Raw genomic sequence first — 23,947 nt, forward strand, 5'->3', positions numbered from 1 at the left:
AGGGTCTTTTCCAATGAGTCAGCTCTTCGCATGAGATGGCCAAAGTATTGGAGTTTCAGCTTCAACATCAGTCCTTCCAAGTAACACCCAGGACTGACCTCCTTTAGGATGGACTGGTTGGATCTCCTTGCAGTCCAAGGGACTCTCAAGAGTCTTCTCCAACACCACAGTTGAAAAGCGTCAATTCTTTGGCGCTCAGCTGTCTTCATAGTCCAACTCTCACATCCATACATGACTGCTGGAAAAACCATAGCCTTGACTAGACGGACCTTTGTTGGCAAAGTAATGCCTCTGCTTTTGAATATGCTAAGTTGGTCATAACTTTCCTTCCAAGGAGTAAGCGTCTTTTAATTTCATGGCTGCAGTCACCATCTGCAGTGATTTTGGAGCCACCCAAAATAAAGTCTGAAACCGTTTCCACTGATTCCCCGTCTATTTGCCATGAAGTGATGGGACCAGATGCCATGAACTTAGTTTTCTGAATGTTGAGCTTTAAGCCAGCTTTTTCACTTTCCTCCTTCACTTTCGTCAAGAGGCTTTTTAGTTTCTCTTCACTCTCTGCCATAAGGGTGATGTCATCTGCCTATCTGAGGTTATTGATATTTCTCCCGGCAATCTTGATTCCAGCTTGTGCTTCTTCCAGCCCAGTGTTTCTCATGATGTACTCTGCATATAAGTTAAATAAGCAGGGTGACAGTATACAGCCTTGACATACTCCTTTTGCTATTTGGAGCCAGTCTGTTGTTCCATGTCCAGTTCTAACTGTTGCTTCCTGACCTGCATATAGGTTTCTCAAGAGGCAGGTCAGGTGGTCTGGTATTCCCATGTCTTTCAGAATTTTTCAAGGTTTATTGTGATCTACACAGCAAAAGGCTTTGGCATAGTCAATAAAGCAGATGTTTTTCTGGAACTCTCTTGCTTTTTCGATGATCCAGAGGATGTTGGCAATTTGATCTCTGATTCTTCTGCCTTTTCTTAAACCAGCTTGAACACCTGGAAGTTCACGGTTCACGTATTGCTGAAGTCTGGCTTGGAGAATTTTGAGCTAGTAAAAAATTATTTTACTAAATTACTTTACTAGTGTGTGAGATGAGTGCAATTGTGTGGTAGTTTGAGCATTCTTTGGCACTGCCTTTCTTTGGGATTGGAATGAAAACTGACCTTTTCCAGTCCTGTGACCACTGCTGAGCTTTCCAAATTTGCTGGTATATTGAGTGCAGCACTTTCACAGCATCATCTTTCAGGATTTGAAATAGCTCAACTGGAATCCCATCACCTCCACAGCAGGTCTTTGCTGGTTGGCTGTTCTTCCTGGATGGTCCCTTAGGGGCTCCAGGAGCGGGGTTCCTTTGGAGACCAAGTGAAAGTCTCTCAGTTGTGTCCGACTCTTTGCGACCCCAAGGACTATACAGTCCATGGAATTCTCCAGGCCAGAATGCTAGAGTGGGTAGCCTTTCGCTTCTCCTGGGGAATCTTCCTAAACCAGGGATTGAACCCAGGTCTCCTGCAGGCGGATGCTTTACCAGCTGAGCCACTAGTTGGACCCTTCGGAGGTCACTTTAAAACATGCACTAGCTGCCGCTTCTTGGAGAGCTCATTTTTGTCAGTTTACAAAAGCTCAGCTTCCTGCAATTCATTAGCTTTTTATTCCATTACCCGAGCCATTAGATGTGGGGCGCGCATGGCGACCCTGTCATCTAGAAGCCCACTGACTCTTTGAGACAGATGAGGTGAGGCTGCATCCACCCACCCTCTGGCCAGTATCAAATGTCAGCTCTGCAAGTGGCAGACAACCCCGAAAGAGCGATGTGGCGCTGCCATCAGATCCAACATCTACCGAGTGAAGGTGGGTTCAGATGTTTGAGCAAATGGCAAGTCATTTGAAGAACTAACGAACGGTATAGCAATGACTTCCAAGGGATTCATTCATCACAGCTATCCCTTGTTAATTAAATTAGGCATCCAACTTTTTGACCTCAGTTTTAAAAAAAAGTTAAGACATTTGCTAAAGATAGTACAGCAGACTACACAGGAAGGACTCCAGTGGGATTTTGCAGTAGGGGATAGCGGTAGGTAGGCTTCAGCTCAGTTCAGTCACTCAGTCGTGTCTGACTCTGCAACCCCTGGACTGCAGCACGCCAGGCCTCCCTATCCATCACCAACTCCTGGAGCTTACTAAAACTGATGTCCATCGAGTCAGTGATGCCATCCAATCATTTCATCCTCTGTCAGCCCCTTCTCTACCTGCCTTCAATCTTTCCCAGCATCAGGGTCTTTTCTAGTGAGTCAGTTCTTCCCATCAGGTGGCCAAAGTATTGGAGTTTCAGTTTCAGCATCAGTCCTTCCAATGAATATTCAGAAATCATTTCCTTTAGCATTGACATTTTAGGGATCAATGAACTAAAATGGGCTAGAATGGGTGAATTTCTTGCAGTCCAAGGGACTCTCTCAAGAGACTCTCCAACACCACAGTTCAAAAGCATCACGCCTTCATCACTCAGCTTTCTTTATAGTCCAACTCTCACATCCATACATGACTACTGGAAAAACCATAGCTTTGACAAGACGGACCTTTGTTGGCAAAGTAATGTCTCTACTTTTTAATATGCTGTCTACGTTGGTCATAACTTTTCTTCCAAGGAAAAAGCGTCTTTTAATTTCATGGCTGCAGTCACTATCTGCAGTGATTTTGGAGCCCCACAAAAAGAAAGTCTCTGTTTCCATTGTTTCTTCATCCATTTGCCATGAAGTGATTGGACTGATACCATGATCTTAGTTTTCTGAATGTTGAGCTTTAAGCCAACTCCTCTTTCATCAAGAGGCTTATTAGTTCTTCACTTTCTGCCATAAGGGTGGTGTCATCTGCATATCTGAGGTTATTGGTATTTCTCCTGGCAATCTTGATTCCAGCTTGTGCTTCATCCTGCCCGGCATTTTGCATGATATATTCTGCATATAAGTTAAATAAGCATGGTGACAATACACAGCCTTGAAGTACTCCTTTTCCTATTTGGAACCAGTCTGTTGTTCCATGTCCAGTTCAAACTGTTGCTTCTTGACCTGCATACAAGTTTCTCAGGAGGCAGGTCATGTGGTCTGGTATTCCTATCTCTTTCAGAATTTTCCACAGTTTGTTGTGATCCACACAAAGGCTTTGGCATAGTCAATAAAGCAGAAGTAGATGTTTTTCTGGAACTCTCTTGCTTTTTTGATGATCCAACGGATGTTGACAATTTGATTTCTGGTTCCTCTGCCTTTTCTAAATCCACTTGAACAACTGGAAGTTCATTGTTCATGTACTGTTGAAGCCTGGCTTGGAGAATTTTGAGCATTACTTTGCTGAAATTTAAGATGAGTGCAATTGTGCATTAGTTCGAGCATTCTTTGGCACTGCCTTTCTTTGGGATTGGAATGAAAACTGACCTTTTCCAGTCCTGTGGCCACTGCTGAGTTTTCCAACCTTGCTGGCATATTGAGTTCAGCACTTTAACAGCATCATTTTTAAGGATTTGCAATAGATCAACTGAAATTTCATCACCTCCACTAGATTTGTTCGTAGTTATGCTTCCTAAGGCCCACTTGACTTCACATTTCAGGATGTCTGGCTCTAGGTGAGTGATCATACCATCGTGATTATCTGGGTCTTGAAGATCTTTTTTGTACAGTTCTTCTGTGTATTCTTGTCACCTCTTCTTAATATCTTCTGCTTCTGTTAGGTCCATACCATTTCTGTCCTTTATTGTGCCCATCTTTGCATGGAATGTTCCCTTGGTATCTCTAATTTTCTTGAAGACATCTCTAGTCTTTCCATTCTATTGTTTTCTTCTTTTTCTTTGCACTGATCACTGAGGGAGGCTTTTTTATCTCTCCTTGCTATTCTTTAGAACTCTGCATTCAAATGGGTATATCTTTCCTTTTCTCCTTTGCCTTTCACGTCTTTTCTCAGCTATTTGTAAGGCCTCGTCAGACAACCATTATGCCTTTTTGCATTTCTTTTTCTTGGAGATGGTCTTGATCACTGTGTCCTGTACAATGTCATGAACCTCCATCCATAGTTCTTCAGGCACTCTATCAAATCTAATCCCTTGAATCTATTTGTCACTTCTACTGTATAATCGTTAAGGGATTTGATTTAGGTCATACCTGAATAATCTAGTGGTTTTTCCTACTGTCTTCAATTTAAGTCTGAATTTGGCAATAAGGAGTTCATGATCTGAGTCACAGTCAGCTCCCGGTCTTGTTCTTGCTGACTGTATAGAGCCTCTTCATGTTTGGCTGCAAAGAATATAATCAATCTGATTTCGGTGTTGACCATCTGGTGATGTCCATGTGTAGAGTCTTCTCTTGTGTTGTTGGAAGAAGGTGTTTGCTATGACCAGTGTGTTCTCTTGGCAAAACTGTTAGCCTTTGCCCTGCTTCATTCTGTACTCCAAGGCCAAATTTGCCTGTTACTCCAGGTATCTCTTGACTTCCTACTTTTGCATTTCAGTTCCCTATAATGAAAAAGACATCTTTTTTGGTGTTAGTTCTAGAAGGTCTTGTTAGGTCCTCATAGAACCGTTAAACTTCAGATTCTTCAGCATTATTGTTCAAGGCACAGACTTGGATTACTGTGATATTGAATGGTTTGTCTTGGAAACAAACAGAGATCTTTCTGTCGTTTTGATGATTGCATCCAAGTACTGCATTTCAGACTCTTCTGTTGACTATGATGGTTACTCCATTTCTTCTAAAGGATTCTTGCCCACAGTAGTAGATATAATGGTCATCTGAGTTAAATTCACCCATTCCAGTCCATTTTAGTTCACTGATTCCTAAAATGTCAATGTTCACTCTTGCCATCTGCTGTTTGACCACTTCCAATTTACCTTGATTCATGGATCTAACTAAACTCTGGATATAAGAAAGAAGAGTAGGGGTCTGTAGCCAAGGAGCAGGGGGAGGGGTCAGATGAATGTGAAACCACGAGGAGGGAGGATAAATCTCCCTGACCTGGTTCCCACTGAAGGCAGGGTAGGGTGATAGCAGGATGAGGAATCTGAGTGGCTATTCTGGGTGAGTAGATCAAGAGTGAAGAATTTTTGCTAAACTGACTCAGCAGGATTCTTGCTAAAACTGATCTAAAGGGGCCAAGGGTAGGACCCAAGGTGGGGGATTAGAAGACAGGAGCCTGGCCCATGTTTGCTCAAAGGAGAGTCCTTGTTACCTCAGTCATTGCCATGAAGTTTGACAGCTATGACTGAAGTGAGCCAGAAGGATGTCCTGAAAGAACTGAGCTTAAGGGGGAGACCAGCAGGGAAGTCATGTGTGTCAGAAATATTGCCGTTTGCGTGGCTTGGACATGGAGTGTGGGGGGAGCGGTTGGAGCTGGAGAGGCAGGCAGGGACCCAGTCTTCAGGTTGGGAGTTCTTGGCTTCAACTAGTATCATCTGAGAGCTTTAAGAATGTGCTGATGAAGTGGCATCACTGCAGACCAGTTAACTACACTGCAGATGGTGGGATGTGGCATCAGCACATTGTCACAGCTTCTCACGTGATTCCAGTATGTGGCCAGGGTTGAGAACCCTCTGTGAGGCCAAGTTAAGGTTTGGACTTCACCCTAATTAAGGCGAAGAAGCCCTGCAGGATTTCCAGCAGGGGTGGCTTGAGGGCAGGTCTGTTATTTTAGGAATCAGTCATAGGGAGAGGAGAAGGAAGACCGTGGCAGGAACCAGATGGGAGAAAATGACCTGGAGTTAGAGCCACAGTCCAGATTCAAGAGCAGCTTAACATCCTTAACTGAAATTGGTACCTTAAGGGGAGGGACTGGGAAACAGGACTTGCTTTTTTTGCTGCATATAACCTGGGTTGTAAAGATAACACAAGTGTGTATTAATTTAAAAATGTTTTTAAATGTATCTCAACAAAATCCTAAATGACACTTATAAAAGGTGACCCTTAGACCTCTGGTTTGGGCCAAAGTAGAGTACTTTATAGAAATAGATGTATTTTGTTTCAAGCAAAATTTCAGATTCAGGCACTGACGTGTGTATCACCGAAGCACACAGAAGAACTAAACAGTACCTGGATGAGTGGAGGCTTTAGCCTGACAGTGAGTGTAACAGCTCTGCAGCTGGGCTGCAACTTGAGGACCTGGCCCCGGTCTGTGCTCATTCTCATTCAGAGGGAGCAATCAGGCCCTTTCCCTGAGAAAGCAGCCCCGGGCTGAGCCCTCCACACATGGCACTCAACACTCCTGTGTCCAGTTACTTGCAAGTCTAAATTACTTGTACTTGAGGAAAGTGGACTGCTGATTACTTTACGCATAAAACAATTCGACAACGTATGACCCTTGAACCTGAGTCATAAAAATTCTATTTTGAATATCTCTGAATTGAATTATACAAAGAAATAATATTGAATCTCAAGTCCTAATTTTACAAACTATAAATTAAGGAATTTGGTAAGAATATTGGAAAGAAATAGAAAGGGGGCTTAAAACTTTTAAGTGATAATCTCTAATTAGCAATTCAAATTAAGAGGATATAAATGAAAACTCAAACCATCACACATTACCTTTCCTTAAAAGGGACATAAGATATTCCGACCCTGCTGCCGGGAGCAGATCTGAAGTTCCTGAGGGAGCTGCATACATGCCTAGAAGTAGAATCAGTAACAGCAGTTTATTCAGCAGTGTGAGAATAATGGACAAATTTGGTGGTGATTTAGCAGTATTCAAGGTGCTTGGATAAAGGCCAGTTGCCATCGAAAGTGAACAGGGTACCCCAGAGAAATGAATGTATTTTATTTTAAGCAACAGAAGTAGAGTCAGGCATTACAAAAGGCTGAATGTCGACAGACAGAGGCTGTCAGTGGACGGGTGTGAGGGCCTCGTACAGTCTCTGGGCCGCCAGTTCCACCATTTCTCGGAGGGACTCGTCATCTTCACTGCCTTCTTCACATTCTACAGTCTGAAAGCGAGAGCACAGACATGCCTTTTAATGCAAGTGTCTAGAATTATTATATGCAAGGTAAACTATGCTCTTTAAAAACAACTGGTTCCCAAGGGGGTGGGGCCTTGATTATTAAAAGCCAGAAGGGCTGCACTGCATACCTGTGCGCTTGCACTGGATGCAGAGATTCCCAGTGGCATGATGACTGGGTCTAACGAGAGGCTAACTTGGGAGGAAAAAAAGAATAAAAGGAAAGCTGAGAGAACTGTTTACTTCATAGCCTGTGTTTTGATCCAGCAAATGATACTCCAGGAATTTAGTCTATGCAACACAAATTACTGAAACACTGAGCAAACAATAGATGTGGTCATCTACTCAACATCTGGTATTAAATTTGATCTATATTCACTCATCATCTCCTGTGCCTGCGTGCTCAGTCACGTCCAACTCTTTGTGAGTCCATGGACTGTATCCTGCAGGCTCCTCTGTCCATGGGATTTCCTGGGCAAGAATACTGGAATGGGTTTCTGTTTCCTCCTCCAGGGGATCTTCCCGACCCAGGGGAAACCATGTCTCCTGCACTGGCAGGTGGATTCTTTACCACTGTACCATCTGGGAAGCCCAGTCATCTCCCAATTACTTCTTAACTACAAAGTACTATACTGTTTAAAAGAATTTTTGTTATACAATAAATATCCCTCATGTAAAAATTTAGCAATGAAAACACCCTTAATTCTATGACCTACTGATAACTACTTTTAACCTTTCAGTATATAATCTTCTAGACTTCTGGCTATACACATATTCCTTTAAAACAAAAATGGGATAATTTATCATACTTGCTATCTTATAACTTTCCCCTCCCACTCAATAATGTAAATGGATGACTTTGCACATTAATAAATCATTCCTAGTGGCTGTACATATAGTATCATCATAAGGGTATAACACACATATTATTTTTTCAGTTGTTTTATTTATTAGATCCTACTCTTGGAAATGTAGGTCTCTTGCAGTTTTTCTGTGTTATAATCAATGCTAAAATAGACATCCTTTTATAGATACTTTTGCTCACTTGCCTAATTATCTTCTTTGGTTAAATCCAGGAAGTGGAATTGTGGATAAAAGTATTTATTTTTTGAAGACTTTTGATGCAGATCACCAAACCACCCTGCAGAAAGAATGCGCCACCCAACTTCTAGCCTCTTCCTTGTCCAAAATAGCCCTGGAAGTCACTGTTCCCCTCTTCTTTCACTGTCACTGGGTCATAGCACCCTTTTTAATTCGTGCCAATATAAGCACAGAAACAGTGACGTCTCATGCTTTAAATGTGTATTTCCTTTAATTATTAGTGGATCTGATTTGAACGTTTGTTTCATAGGTTTGCTAGCTCTCAATATTTCTTCTCTAGGTTCTTAGCTTTTTTTCCTTCTTATTGAGGTAAAATAAATCTAGTGTTTTCTCAAAACATCTAAACAGTCAAAGTATATACAGAAGAAATACCAAAGGTGTTATTTGTTTAGAACTGTTTTAATCTTCAAAAACAACTCCACAAGGAGGATGTACTTATTCATTTCTGTCTGTGACATAATCCTGAGAGATCTGCTGGGTGTGGTGGGAGGAGGCCCTACACTCTCGAAGCCCATGGTTTGGAAAAATCACTTGGATCTTGCTGCCAACAGAAGAGCAGCTTCTCTGAAAAATCTGGAGTCAACTGGACGCCACACTAGCGAAATGCTGAGGTTAAGGCACATTATTCAAATAGAAAACAGTGGAGGAATAAAGACAAGGGAAATGTGTGCTACGCAGCAACGTGCAAAAAACACTCCTGATGAAAGAGAAATAAGGACGCAGAACTGGTAACACAAACACAATTTTTAAAGTGCAGGAAAAAACTGGAAGGAAATGCCAAAATGTAAGAGATTTTTGCTTTCACTTTTTTCCCCCAGATGTCCTGAAACGTAGAAATGAACAGCTACATACCCGTGTCTCCAAATTTATGTTAGCAGTTTTTCCATCCACTGTGACACTAAGAATAGAACCATCTTTTACACTAACACAGTCTTCTCCAAATATGTCCCTTAAAATAAACAAAGATGCGCTATTAGTGGAGAATGCTTTACAAATATGTAGAGTACAGTTTTATATATTTGGGGGAAAATAATATTGGAAATAGCCTATAGTTGTGAAGTGGAATACTTATACCTACCCCCCAAAAGCTAAAGTGTCAGTTGCTCAGTTGTGTCTGACTCTGTTGTGACCACATGGACTATAGCCCGCCAGGCTCCTCTGTCCATGGAACTCTCCAGGCAAGAATACTTGAGTGAGTTGCCATTTCCTACTCCAGGGGATCTTCCCCATCCAGGGATCAAACCCAGGTCTCACGCATTGCAGGCAGAATCTTTACTGTCAGCCACAGCATTTATCCCCATCTACCCCTGAGATTTATTCACTTTCATATATTTTATTAATTTTACAAGACAGGTGAAATACACAGCTATCATTTATTAAGAATGCTCCATTCAGCAGGCACTGTGTTAGGTACTTTATATACATTATCTTAATCCGTATGTATTTTGGTAAGGGGGCTTCCCTGGTGGCTCAGCTGGTAAAGAATCCGCCTGCAATGCAGGAGACCTGGGTTTGATCCCTGGGTTGGGAAGATCCCCTGGAGAAGGGAAAGGCTACCCACTCCAGTGTTCTGGCCTGGAGAATTCCATGCACTGTATAGTCCATGGGGTCTCAAAGAGTCGGACACGACTGAGCAACTTTCACTTTCACTTCATTTTGGAAGGAGTCCCTCCCAGACAGGAGGGAAGCAAGACACAGATTTGCTTAAAGCCCCAAGGCTATGAAGCACTGGAGTAGTCTTCAAATCCAAGCACCCCAGTCTAAAGGCTCTCTGGGCCTTTAGATCAATTCCAAAGGCCTCCTGTGAGTTACACTCAGCAGTGGCTGGGGTATTTAGTTGGCAAGAAGCGGTTCAAGGCACTTTACTGATAGAAAAGAGTCACCCAGACCAGTTCGGTGACCTTGTCTGAGCCTCAGAGCCAGGCAGCGATGGCACCGGCACTGAGCCCCTCCCTCCTGCGTCACTACCCGGCTGAGCAGTAATCACGCAGCACTTACTGGAGCATGATCTCCAGCCTCTTGCTGTAAACGTGCATTTCTAATTTTTTAGAAACCTTCTGTACTGCACCTGGGGAAAAAAAGGAACGGTGGGTTCAATGTCCATATTCCTGGTTAGGATAATTTCCAAATCAACAATCAGAAGATAGTTGCTGAGAAACCAAAATGGTTAATTGGAATCCTTTAAGTGACAAATATACATAGAGCATCAACTTGTGGAGGTAAGTTGAGAAAAATGTGTAGCTTTCTTATGTGTCCTCAGAGTGGGGGACTCAAAATAAATGGCAGATAGGGCTGAACATGCATGCAGGTACAGATACAGCTGCTGTTTCCAGACCTAGACTGAGGTGTCATCAGGTTAAGAAACGAAACAGGAGCAAATGCTATCAATGAAGAATAATAGTGTTTCACAGAAGGTGCTTCTAGAATAGAGCTGGCATGTGAGGCTTCCTGGAATATTTCAAGCTTAGCTTCCTCCCCAGGAACACAAAGGCCCACCGTACACGTGTACCTTAACATGCGTTACACTGAATTATGCATAAAATAGAATCAAACTATAAAGAAATGATACAAAGATATTTTCATGGGCGTTTTCTTTGATTAAAAAATGCTCCTTAGCAAAGAAAACAAAATTACTGCAAAACTGCCCCCAATGGAAATTCCATTTTGTTAACAAGTTTTACTAGACATGAATATAGCAGCATATTTTCATATTAGAAATGTTGGCTCAACTCAGCAATATTCTGGAATTTCTGATTGTTTTTAAGAGGACTATTACTAAAGAGATTTTTATCTTCCTGTTAATTGCAACCACATTTTTACAGCACGAATGGAGAATCAGGATAAAAAGTAAGTAAAATATTAGTAATATACACTGTTATTCATATATCTTGGATTATAGGAATGAAATAATAAAGAAATTTCAAGTTCTTGAGGACTGTTTTATGCTTTATATTTCACAGAACCATGGGATAAATGAAAGAATTGAAAAAAATGAAGTACTTCTGTACCTTTCCTTATTTTTGGGTTTGACTGAACTTCTAGTATCACGGTTGTGACTGTATCTGCATACATATCATTGGAAGGATTTGCCAACCACTGCAAGGAAAGAGGCAGAATTAGCGGGGTCCAGCCCAGCCACGCTCACAAACTGTAATCACCAGCACCCATCCACAGACTGTACGTGGGGGACTACTGCTTCTAGCATTTCACTGAAATCAACCGACCCATTATTTACTGAAAATAACTAATAATGCTGACTTCTCTAATTTTTTTTTTAAACAACAGTAAAATGTTTTATACCAAGTAGGTCCTTTGTGGTGAGTGTCTTATACGCATCCTCTCATTTAACTCACATCTTCATTATAAAGGAATAAACTGACTCAAAAGTAATTTGTGTAAGATAACATAAACAGTAATTAATTGCTAGTTTTGGGATTCAAACTTAAATTGCTAGTCTCTATATTTTAGTAGCACAGCCAGTTTCATCTTTAAAGATTTACTCTGCCTCTCATATGAAGCCTAAGGTCCTCTGTCACTGTCCTGTGCCCAGCGCTCTAGAAGAGTCTTCCCTGTCTGCCAGGTTAGGTGAGATCCCCACCCCGCCTCTTATCATTCTCTGTCCAAAGAGTACTTTTATAAGCAATAGAGTCACTTGAAGATCTACCTTGAAGATCTTCTTTGGCATGTTAATTCTAGGAAATAAAAAAATGCATTCTCTTAATAGTATTTAGTAGCAAGAGCTAAATTAATGTCTCTAATAACTTCTCCCCTTTCTTAGATATGCTTTATATGACTATATTATTTTATGTAACTTCATGTTATAGATAACTATTTCTCTTGACAGTTTTTCAGTTACTTTTAACCTTACAAACACAATTCAAACTTAAATCAGAGAACTGCAGTGGGAACAGCACAGACCAATCTTTTTCTGTTTGTTTAAACAGTAATATGTATAAACAGAATAGTAGACCACAGAGCTGGGAAATTTACAGTCTGCCGTGAGGCAAAGAAACAGACAAGGTATCTTCCTGGATCATTCAGTTCCAGGACTCACTGAAGAAAATCCTTCTTTAAATAGATGCCAACCTATGAAAGGGCTTCCCTGGTGGCTCAGACAGTGAAGAATCTGCCTGCAATGTGGGAGACCTGGGTTCGATCCCTAGGTTGGCAAGATCCCTGGAGAAGGGCATGGTAACCCACTCCAGTATTCTAGCCTGGAGAATTCCATGGACTGTACAGTCAATGGGGTCACAAAGAGTTGGGACACGACTGAGTGACCTTCACAACCTATGAAAATCAACCATCAGAGTCATTTGGTGTGTGGGTCCTAAATTCTACCAATATGAATTTAAAATTATAACAGTGGGAACCATATTTACCTAAATTAATCATTTCGAGCCTTTGTGGATTTGGGTCATTTTAATGTTGCAGGATTCCACCCTCTTAAGAAGAACTGCATGACAAGTTTGTTTGCTTTAAAGTAACAATTATATTTTTATCTTGAGAATTTTAAGACCTTTTAATATTACTGAAGACATTCTAGGATACCACAGAATCAGTTAACACTTACTCGTATGAGAGGCTTTGGCTCATTACACACACTAAATACCAAGTCTTAATTTATTATTAGTGTCTATGCTACTGTAACTATATAGAAAATGCCTACCTATGCTGTATTTAAAGCTGATCTTACAAAGAAAAATATACATATATATATTTTCCAACAATTTTTTTCCTGATTGGGAAGAACCCAATTTTCTCTACAATTACATGTGAACTCAAAACATTTCCCCCTCCTTGTTTAGGTAAATGATCTCATCTTACTTCTAATACCACCATTCCTGGTTCCTGTATTACAGTAATATTTTTAAACACTTTCAAAGCAGGCTTTTCTTGAATTTCTAATTCTTCCACATCACCTGAAAAAAAAGAAACTGTAAGATGTATATAATTTTTTGAGGGGGGGCGATACAAGGCGGGGAAATGGGAGGTATAAACTACTGGGTATAAGATAGGCTCAAGGATGTGTTGCACAACATGAGGAAGACAGCCAGGATTTTGTAATAACTATCAATGGAAAGCAACCTTTAAAAATTGTGTAAACATAAAAAATTTTGGAAAAAAGCCATAATAAAAAATTAATAATCTTCTATAGCATAATTTATTTAGTTATAGAGTTAGCTGAAATAAGATGGTACAATGAAAAAAATTTAATAACTCATGTGTATAGACAGACTTTAAATAGTTGAGTAGATTTTATATAAATTGCTAACAGCAACTGAAAGAGATCAACAAATGCCTTATATTACAAAAATTCACATAACTAGACACAATTTACCTTGAACATTAAACATGTTATCAATTGCAAACTGATGACTGTCAAACATCTATGTCTGTTCAAGAGATTCAGCAACTAGCATCTTAATATTTAACATGAACCGTCACTTCTACCTTCTGTCTTAACAGGTTTTAATAGTTCTACAGGGAAATTCCATTGTCTAAGATAAAGCTTTTCTGGTCTTCCCAGTAACCTTTTAATTAAGGGTTAATTCAGACATATTTTGAGCTTCCCTGGTGGCTCAGATGGTAAAGTACCTGCCTGCAAGGCGGGAAACCCAGGTTCAATCCCTGGGTCTGGAAGATCCCCTAGAGAAGGGAATGGCAAGCCACTCCAGTATTCTTGCCTGGAGAATCCCATGGACAGAGGACCCTGGTGGTCTATAGTCCATGGGTTGTAAAGAGTTGGACACAACTAAGCAACCCTTATCCAAAATGGAGTGGAAATGATAATAATAGTATCTCTTCATAAGGCTGTTGTAGGTATACAATGTGTGAAGCATCTAGAATCATCCTGAGCACATAATATGTCCTTTATAAGTGTTTTCTACCTTTCTTTTAATAAGTGTCCAATAGATGCTTTGTAAGGAGAAGGCGATGGCACCCCACTCCAGTGCTCTTGCCTGGAAAATCCCATGCACGGAGGAGCCTGGTGGGCTGCAGTCCATGGGGTTGCTAAGAGTTGGACATGACTGAGCGACTTCACTTTTCAAGCAACTGACACTTAACACTTTCAGACATATTTTGTTAACTTCCTGTGTTATTTTCTAACATGAGGTTCTGAGGTTAAAAAAAAAAAGATGTTCTTTCTATTGGTTTATCTTTTAGCAGTACTGTACTATATCAATTACAAAGAACATGTTAATAGAAAGTATAACTTCGTGATTTGAAGCTCTTGTTTATCAGATAGAGCCCTCGTTTTTAGTCTTTGACCTTCATGATGTTCATACACAAAAGTCTCTAATTCAAAATGGTCTAATATGAAAACAGAAGAGGTTACTCTTTACTGACCTTTGGGCAGTGGTCATGCACTCTTAAAAAATCTGCTCTAGAGATCTGTACTGATGGAACCAGAAAAATTACTTTCATTGAACGAAGAAAAGACATTATAAAATTTAGGTATACTAGGTATAAAAATTATGTTAACTGAGTGGATTTTAAATACAAGAAGCAAAAACTACTAACAATTTTAGAATTTTATGTGGATCAAGAATAAGAGATATTATGGGATTTAAAAAATGTTTATCAGACTATTTTTAAAATTTCACCTAAAGGTGATAACATGACCAGGTGAAGTACAAATAAAATTTGTGCAATTCTGACACAATTATCAAAATTAACGTCCTTTCCTAGATATCAGATCAGATCAGATCAGTCGCTCAGTCATGTCTGACTTTTTGCGACCCCATGAATCGCAGCACGCCAGGCCTCCCTGTCCATCACCAACTCCCGGTGTTCACTGAGACTCACATCTATCAAGTCAGTGATGCCATCCAGCCATCTCATCCTCTGTCGTCCCCTTCTCCTCTTGCCCCCAATCTCTCCCAGCATCAGAGTCTTTTCCAATGAGTCAACTCTTCGCATGAGGTGGCCAAAGTACTGGAGTTTCAGCTTCAGCATCATTCCTTCCAAAGAAATCCCAGGGCTGATCTCCTTCAGAAAGGACTGGTTGGATCTCCTTGCAGTCCAAGGGACTCTCAAGAGTCTTCTCCAACACCACAGTTCAAAAGCACCAATTTTTTGGCGCTCAGCCTTCTTCACAGTCCAACTCTCACATCCATACATTACCACAGGAAAAATCATAGCCTTGACTAGACGAACCTTTGTTGGCAAAGTAATGTCTCTGCTTTTGAATATGCTGTCTAGGTTGGTCATAACTTTCCTTCCAAGGAGTAAGCATCTTTTAATTTCATGGCTGCAGTCACCATCTGCAGTGATTTTGGAGCCCCCCAAAATAAAGTCTGACACTGTTTCCACTGTTTCCCCATCTATTTCTCATGATGGGACTGGATGCCATGATCTTTGTTTTCTGAATGTTGAGCTTTAAGCCAACTTTTTCACTCTCTTCTTTCACTTTCATCAAGAGGCTTTTTAGTTGCTCTTCACTTTCTGCCATAAGGGTGGTGTCATCTGCATATCTGAGGTTATTGATATTTCTCCTGGCAATCTTGATTCCAGCTTGTGTTTCTTCCAGCCTAGCGTTTCTCATGATGTACTCTGCATATAAGTTAAATAAACAGGGTGACAATATACAGCCTTGACGTACTCCTTTTCCTATTTGGAACCAGTCTGTTGTTCCATGTCCAGTTCTAACTGTTGCTTCCTGACCTGCATACAAATTTCTCAAGAGGCAGATCAGGTGGTCTGGTATTCCCATCTCTTTCAGAATTTTCCACAGTTTATTGTGATCCACACAGTTAAAGGCTTTGGCATAGTCAATAAAGCAGAAATAGATGTTTTTCTGGAACTCTCTTGGATTTTCCATGATCCAGCAGACGTTGGCAATTTGATCTCTGGTTCCTCTGCCTTTTCTAAAACCAGTTTGAACATCAGGAAGTTCACGGTTCACATATTGCTGAAGCCTGGCTTGGAGAATTTTGAGCATTACTTTACTAGCGTGTGAGATGAGTGCAATTGTGGGGTAGTCTGAGCATTCTTTGGCATTGCCTTTCTTTGGGATTGGAATGGAAACTGACCTTTTCCAGTCCTGTGGCCACTGCTGAGTTTTCCAAATTTGCTGGCATATTGAGTGCAGTACTTTCACAGCATCATCTTTCAGGATCTGGAATAGCTCAACTGGAATTCTATCACCTCCACTAGCTTTGTTTGTAGGGATGCTTCCTAAGGCCCACTTGACTTCACATTCCAGGATGTCTGGCTCTAGGTCAGTGATCACACCATTGGGTGTGATTATCTGGGTCGTGAAGATCTTTTTTGTACAGTTCTTCTGTGTGTTCTTGCCATCTCTTCTTAATATCTTCTGCTTCTGTTAGGTCCATACCATTTCTGTCCTTTATCAAGCCCATCTTTGCATGATATGTTCCTTTGGTATCTCTGATTTTCTTGAAGAGATCTCTAGTCTTTCCCATTCTGTTGTTTTCCTCTATTTCTTTGCATTGATCGCTGAAGAAGGCTTTCTTATCTCTTCTTGCTATTCTTTGGAACTCTGCATTCAGATGTTTATATCTTTCCTTTTCTCCTTTGCTTTTCGCTTTTCTTCTTTTCACAGCTATTTGTAAGGCCTCCCCAGATGGCCATTTTGCTTTTTTGCATTTCTTTTCCATGGGGATGGTCTTGATCCCTGTCTCCTGTACAATGTCACGAACCTCAGTCCATAGTTCATCAAGCACTCTATCTATCAGATCTAGGCCCTTAAATTCTATTTCTCACTTCCACTGTATAATCATAAGGGATTTGATTTAGGTCATACCTGAATGGTCTAGTGGTTTTCCCTACTTTCTTCAATTTAAGTCTGAATTTGGCAATAAGGAGTTCATAGTCTGAGCCACAGTCAGCTCCTGGTCTTGTTTTTTGCTGATTGTATAGAGCTTCTCCATCTTTGGCTGCAAAGAATATAATCAATCTGATTTCGGTGTTGACCATCTAGTGATGTCCATGTATAGAGTCTTCTCTTGTGTTGTTGGAAGAGGGTGTTTGTTATGACCAGTGCATTTTCTTGGCAAAACTCTATTAGTCTTTGCCCTGCTTCATTCCATACTCCAAGTTCACGGGTGGCCTAAGCAGAGCGAGGAGCTGGTAGCATCGCTGCTGGATAGGCCACTGTGTGGGTGCTGGCGCTCTTCGGCTGGATCTAAATCGCCGCCACCCCACGAGCCAAGTGCCCAGAGCTTCCTTTGCTGCCCTCAGAGCCACCCGCAGCTCCCAGAGACTGCAGGAACACCGGGGGCAACACCTGTGTGTTGCTTTCAAAAAGTACAGTACTGTGTAGTATACTTCTCTCTTGGAATAGGAGAAACCACTTTATCAGCCCATCTGCAGATGTCACACACACTAAATCTTAAAACGTGCTGTCTTTGTGAAGATGTGACATCTTTCTTATTGGTACAGTATTGGCTTCCTAGATATATACTTATGCAAAAAACAGAAAAGAATTAAGTGAATGTTAATAAATACACACCTGTCAATTTCTGTAGCTGGTAATAGAGCAAATTAAAAGGACCAGTATATGGAATGGCTTGGGTCTGTTTTACAGTGCTCATGGCCAAGTCAGTATAATCTGGAGAGGAAATTAAAATAAATATGCTGTAAAAAACAATACTAGTTCCACAAAACACAATTTGCAAACACAGATCGGGAGTAAAGGAAAGAGAAGTAAAAGCAAAGTAAGCGAGAACACGTTTTTCAAGATAACAAGGTGCTCTGCAATTGGTTCCTATTCTACATCCTCCCCCTTACCCCCTCCCCTCACCCGACCCCCACCCCCTACTCCCCTCACCCAGACCCCCACCCCAGCCAACAGTTAACTTGTGCTCCAGAAGGCATTCTCATTTCCCCAAACACATCAGGTCGCTAAACATCTCCAAGCCAGTAGGCCAGCTGTGTTCTGCCATCTTTTCTGGTTAGAAATCTTTCACCTCCTGCATAAAAGCAACCTGGTTTACAAAGCTTTTCCTAACTCTTCTAGGCCCATTCTCTCCTCACATACTCATGCACTCTGTAGGTCCTGGGTCAATACTGTGATTAGCTCTTCACAAGATGCTTTCCCTTAACAGAGAGCTATTCAAGGCCTGGGATTGTGTGTTTTAATGCATCTCTAGTCTTCCAGTACCTGGCACAATGTCTGGCATAGAGTTAAGACCTCACCAATTGTTAATGGAACAAGTTATATTTCTACTGTGTGATGGTCTGAAAGCTGACAGTTGGCTCATCTAACAGCTGCACCCTAAACATCACTGTTATTTCTTATTCCTTGCTAAATCATTTTTATTAGTGTCATATACATAAAATTGAGCACAGTTATTTACTTGAAGATAATACCATAGTTGGTGCTTCCCAAGTGGTACTAGTGGTAAAGAATACATTGCCTGCCAGTGCAGGAGGTGTAAGAGATGCAGGTTTGCTCCCTGGGTTGGGAAGATCCCCTGGAGGTGGGCATGGCAACCCACTTCAGTATTCTTCCCTAAAGAATCTCATGGACAGAGGAGCCTGCTGGGCTACCATCCATAGGGTTGAAAGAGTCAGACATGACTGAAGTGACTTAGCACGCATGCACTAACACCATAGTTACTGCACAAGTGAGGACAGCTTAGCATTTGCACGGGCTTAAACACAAGGCTCAGCCAGCAACTTAACACTGAAGGTCATACAAATCAAAAAGTTTCTGTGGAGAGTCTAACATCATTTCAGGAAATGAAAGTACCAGTACTTCATGTGAAATGTAGAAGACAGGCTTAAGAAGCATCAGCAGTAGCCAACTGGTCTTATAGAAGAGCTTATGTTTCCAATTGAGCCCTCTGCAGTGGAAGCAGGAAGTCTTAACCACTGAATCACCAGGGAAGTCCCAGATTTTTTAATCTACTAACATCAAATTACATTCGACATTTAATAGTATACTTACTGGAGAGGTCACAAGGAGAAAGTATGTGATAATTAAAGTTTCTTTTAACAAGTATTCCTGAGACCCGCTGGCCCTGTTCTGGTTTTTTGTCTGCTAAAAATCCCATGACCTATTTTAAAAAAGAAGAAAAAGAGCCCAAAACAATTTGAAGAGAACAGAATCTTGTGAAACACAATTAAAAATTCAGGGACTCAATCATAATGATGACCATTTGAGCCTTTCCATTAAACTATCCCCTGGAAAGTTCTGTGAACAGTGAGATTCAGGAGTCAGTACAACCATTGGCTCTATTTTGCAAAAAAAGCCTTACATCCTTATTTCTGCAAATTTTCCTCAATTTGACTGCAAGAAATGATATTTATCAAATGGCTTCCTGGAATTTGGCTCATGTACTAAAAGAATTCTGTCAAGCTGCTCGTTAACACGCTTGATATTTAAAGCTTCAGACAAATCATGAAAAAGCTCCCGTTAGCGGTATCTTAAAAGACTTTTGATGAACAGGAGGTAAAAATGCAGACTTCTTACAGCATCCCACTAAAATTTCAGGTGAAGATTTTTTTTCTCAACTATTTCTTTTTTAAATTGTGAAAAATCTTACATTTCATCAAAAATGATTAACTCTTGAAAAAACAAATTTTTATAAATTCCATTGTATCCACAGACATTATGTTTAGACACGGGCCTATCTTCAGTTTCTTAGGGAGAATGCCAAGAGGTAGACAGAATACTGTATTGGATGTAGTAAAAAACAGTAGTGGAAAAAACAAAACCGTAATGGACATTTGTTTACTATCTGATATAGGTATGAAAAGTAAGTTGGGAATGTGGATTAAAAGCTATGAAACTCAAAACCTAATTTATTTGAAAATTTTCCATATGAAAAAACATTAGTGGAAACAGAAAAAGCCTAAAAACACAAGGATAAAGTCTTATAGTATTAAAATACTGAGTAGACAGAAATCATTGTTGAGCACATTATTCTGATTCGATTAAGAGCTGGATTTTCTTAATATACATTTCCCTAAAGGGATTATGAACTATTAGGAATGGATAGGATTAAAAACCATAACCTTAAAAAAAAAAAAACCATAACCTTTTACCTTGGCTAGTTTTTCTCCCCTGAAGTTCAAGGTCACTGCCTCTGTATTCCGAGGATTATGAACCTCTATGTGAACTTCATCATTATCTTCATATTCTCGAATCAGGGCTGCTTTCAATCTGGCCATTTCATTCTGTTCTCCATGGACTAAGATCTACAAAGCATAAATTTTAAAAGCACATAGGGAAGCATCCTTAGTTCAGGTTAATGTTGGCCTTTATCTGAATTAGTTATTATATGAAATGGAGATATATTTGAAGTCATTAAACTTTACTACATTTAAGGATTCCCAATCAAACATGTATGAGGTTTTCATTCTATTTGGCTTATTTCAAGAGGGAGTAAAGAAATCTCTTTTCCATTCCAGTATTTGCCACTAGTGAGACACACACCTTTATGGAAGATGACTTTTTCTAGAAAGCAGCTGGACGAGGTGACTTCTGTAGTCTCTCCCCACTTTAAGTGCATGTGGTTCTCGCGTGCAACTACTGCTACTCCTACTGTCCCAGAAAACACCCCGAGTTTTCTTCAGGTTTCTTAATATAAGACTATCAAGAGAAGCTTTCTATGGAAAAAAAGGACTTCTGATGCTTTCTTCTATTTCTTAAAGGAATGCCATATAAAATATTTCACAACCAAATGAAATTATGTTTTAGAGAGGTATTTACAAGTATTGCATTAGCTAATAGTCTTTCTAATTGACTTTTATAACCTATATTTTACAAGATAGAGCATTCTTTTTTTCCTAATGTTCTTCTTTTTTAAAATATTTATTTGGCTGCGCTGGGTCTTAGTTGCGCTGGATCTAGTTCCCTGACCAGTGATCGAGTCCAGGTGCTCCGCATTGCGGGTGTAACGTCTTAGCCACTGGACCACCAGGAAAGCCCCAAGACAGATCATTTCTAACCTACAGACTACTGGTAGTTGATGTCTTGCCTGGGCTAAAGAAGCTTGCCCAGTGTTACTGCAGGCAGAGGCATATGGCCTGGAGATGATGAGCCCCAGCTCTAGGGGCTATAACACAGATTTGTGTTATTTGCTGTAACACAAATCCTGGCATTGCCACTTACTAGCTGTGTAACTTTGGGCAAATTATTTAACATCTCATTGCCTCGTCTACAGAACCACTGTTGGTTGTGAGGAGTAAGCAAATTGATGTATACAAAACCCTAGCACAGTGCTTGGCACATAGTAGATAATCAATAAATGCTAGGTTTTGTTTACTGTTGCCACCGGTACTATTATTAGTTTATCGTGTGGGCAGACCTTTGCTGACTTGGCTACTGGAGGAGAGTAAACATCAAATCCAATTCAGGGATTTAAACCGACAGCAGAGCTAGACTCTGGAGAGCAACACAATGGGACTGAGGATGAGGGGGTGATTCCAGAGAGAAAGTGCCACACAGCTTTTCCTCCATGGCTTTAAAATCTGGGAGAATATCCATAAACCACATACAGTAGTAGACACCCATGAACGGCCTACACTTAACTCATATAAAGCCACCCACACACAGTAGTAGACACCCATGAATGGCCTACACTTAACTCATATAAAGCCAGTAGGAGAGGAACTTTTCCCACCAAAGACTGCTGCTCATCAAGGGGCAGCAGTAACTGTCAGGACTATTTGCTAGAAAGAACTAAAAAATGAACAACACGGGACACAAAACGCTCAGCATCCTTAGTCATCAGGGAAACGAAATCAAAACTACAGAGGTGCTGCTTCACCCTTACTAGCATGGTGATGATTCTAAAAAGGAAAATAACAAGCTGACAAGAATATGGAGAACTGGAACCCTTGTGCCTTGCTGTGGGAATGTAAAATGGTGTAACTGCTGTGGAAAGCAGCTTGGTGATTCCTCAAAAGTTAAACGTAGAATTAGCCCATGATCCAACAATTCCACTCCTTGGTATATACCCAAAAGGACTGAGACAAAGGACTCAAACAGATACTTACATGCCAGCGTTCATGGCAGCATTATTTACAATAGTGGAAATGTAAACACTAATTATAAAGGGTGGAAACAACCCAAGTGTCCCTCAACAGATGAATAAACAAAACACGGTATATACATGCAATAGAATATTATTCAGCCATAAAAAGGAATGGAGTTTTGATACATGCTACATTGAGAGAGGGTACTTCATTACTTCATCCATTTCCTCATCTTTCATCTTACGTTCTGTAAGTGCTCCTCTAAGTTAAGAAACTTTTTTTTAGTTTAACTCTCTCCAACCCCACCAAAATATAACTGTTACCATCAAAATTACATAAAACTTAAGGAGCTGTGCAATGTATTTCATATCTAACTGCATCATTAACTCCTACTATGATGGCTTGCCTCTCTCCTCTCTCCACATTAAGAAGCATTTCCTATATGCCAGGCCCCATGTTACATGCTTTAAATATATGTTCTCTCATTTAGTTTTCGTAAGAACTTTAAGAGGTGTTATTATCCCCATTTACAGATGAGCTAAGGAAAGGTTAAGTCACTTGCCCAGGACTACAGGGCAAGTAAGGGATGGAGATGAGATTCGAAACAGTCACACTACGAAGTCAGTGCTCTTAAGTTACTGGGGAAACAGCAAGAAAATAAGGGAAAGGAAGCTGAGCTGGTAGATCTGAGCCAGAGATCCCGTGTAAGATGGAGAAAATGAAAGTGCACAGCTTGCCTAACTCAAAGGGAAGTGGTGAAGGTCAGATGTAAGGGCATGAGGCCTGTGATGAGAGCACTACCATCAGGGCAGGGCTGCTCTGAGGACCAGCTGCTGCTGGGCCAGCCTCTTCCTGAGTCTTTAATGCTAAAGTCAAACGCATACACTGACCACATGAGGCGGCTTCAAAGCACGTATAAATTCACTGGTTTGCTGGTAATCCGTGTGCGCAGAGAAAGAGATGTAATCAACAGACATTTTCAGAGGTAACTTCTGCCCGGACATGGTAGTGATTTCTTCCGGTTCAGACATGATATGCTGTTATAAACAAAGAAAAGTAAACAAAACACATAAACTCTTAATTAGAAAACAAAAGGTATGTTTTCTACTTTTTCACCTAGCCATAAACTCATGCTAATTTAGGAGTTTTAGCACAAAAAGCACTCGAATACTACTGACTCAGTCAATATCAAATACTTATTTTGTCAATCAAGGAAACGTTTAATCAGGAAAGTAAGCAAATTAACAAAACTTCAGTGTATTTGGAGTCCTACAAGGGAGAATTTTAACTTGTGGTTGGAAAAGCACACTTGCATCCCCAACCATCTGCCCTGAAAAGTCCCTTTCCAGGTGACAGGATCTGTATAAAAGACCAAAGTATTTCTACTCTGAAATCTATGTTAGATACACAGCCAACACTAAGTGTCTAGCAGAATAAGGTAAAGTAATAAAAATGATCTGAGCTGGGAATCATAATGTGTTTATTAGTTATCAATGAGAGAATGTGATGCAGGAATGTTCAGAATCTGCCTCTCAAGCTTTGCACATCAGTGTCTACATCCCTCACAGTTAATATCAACCATTTAAAAAAATTTATTATTCATCTTTGGCTGTGCTGAGTCTTCGTTGCTGCATGGGCTTTTCTCTAGTTGCGGGGAGCAGGCTTCTCAACGTGACAGCTTCTCTTGTTGCGGAGCTCAGGCTCTAGGGCACGTGGGCTTCAGTAGCTGCAGCACGTGGGCTCAGTAGCTGTGGCTCCTGGCTCTACAGCACAGCCCCAATAGCTGTGGCGCATGGGCGTAGTTGCTCTGTGGCATGTGGGATTCTCCCGGATCAGGAATCAAACCGCTGTCTCCTGCACTGGCAGGCAGATTCTTTATCACCGAACCACTAGAGAAGCCCTCAAACATTTTATGTCAAGAGGAAGGTGGGCAC

At 40.7% G+C, this 23,947-nt stretch overlaps 1 protein-coding gene across 1 annotated transcript in view; it reads right to left on the reverse strand.

Annotated features, from left to right (window-relative positions):
* Positions 1 to 6,657: 6,657 nt before the first annotated feature.
* The window catches only part of CPSF3 (cleavage and polyadenylation specific factor 3), a 33,484-nt gene continuing 16,194 nt past the window's right edge, over positions 6,658 to 23,947 (reverse strand). The window contains 9 exon segments of the mRNA NM_174284.2: positions 6,658 to 6,950; positions 8,916 to 9,012; positions 10,062 to 10,131; positions 11,072 to 11,159; positions 12,888 to 12,982; positions 17,539 to 17,637; positions 18,979 to 19,087; positions 20,079 to 20,231; positions 22,904 to 23,050. Of these exon segments, the coding sequence (NP_776709.1) occupies positions 6,849 to 6,950; positions 8,916 to 9,012; positions 10,062 to 10,131; positions 11,072 to 11,159; positions 12,888 to 12,982; positions 17,539 to 17,637; positions 18,979 to 19,087; positions 20,079 to 20,231; positions 22,904 to 23,050 (960 nt within the window). The 3' untranslated portion in view covers positions 6,658 to 6,848.

This window comes from Bos taurus, chromosome 11 (assembly GCF_002263795.3).
Source record: "Bos taurus isolate L1 Dominette 01449 registration number 42190680 breed Hereford chromosome 11, ARS-UCD2.0, whole genome shotgun sequence".
In the NCBI taxonomy this organism is placed as follows: domain Eukaryota; kingdom Metazoa; phylum Chordata; class Mammalia; order Artiodactyla; family Bovidae; genus Bos; species Bos taurus.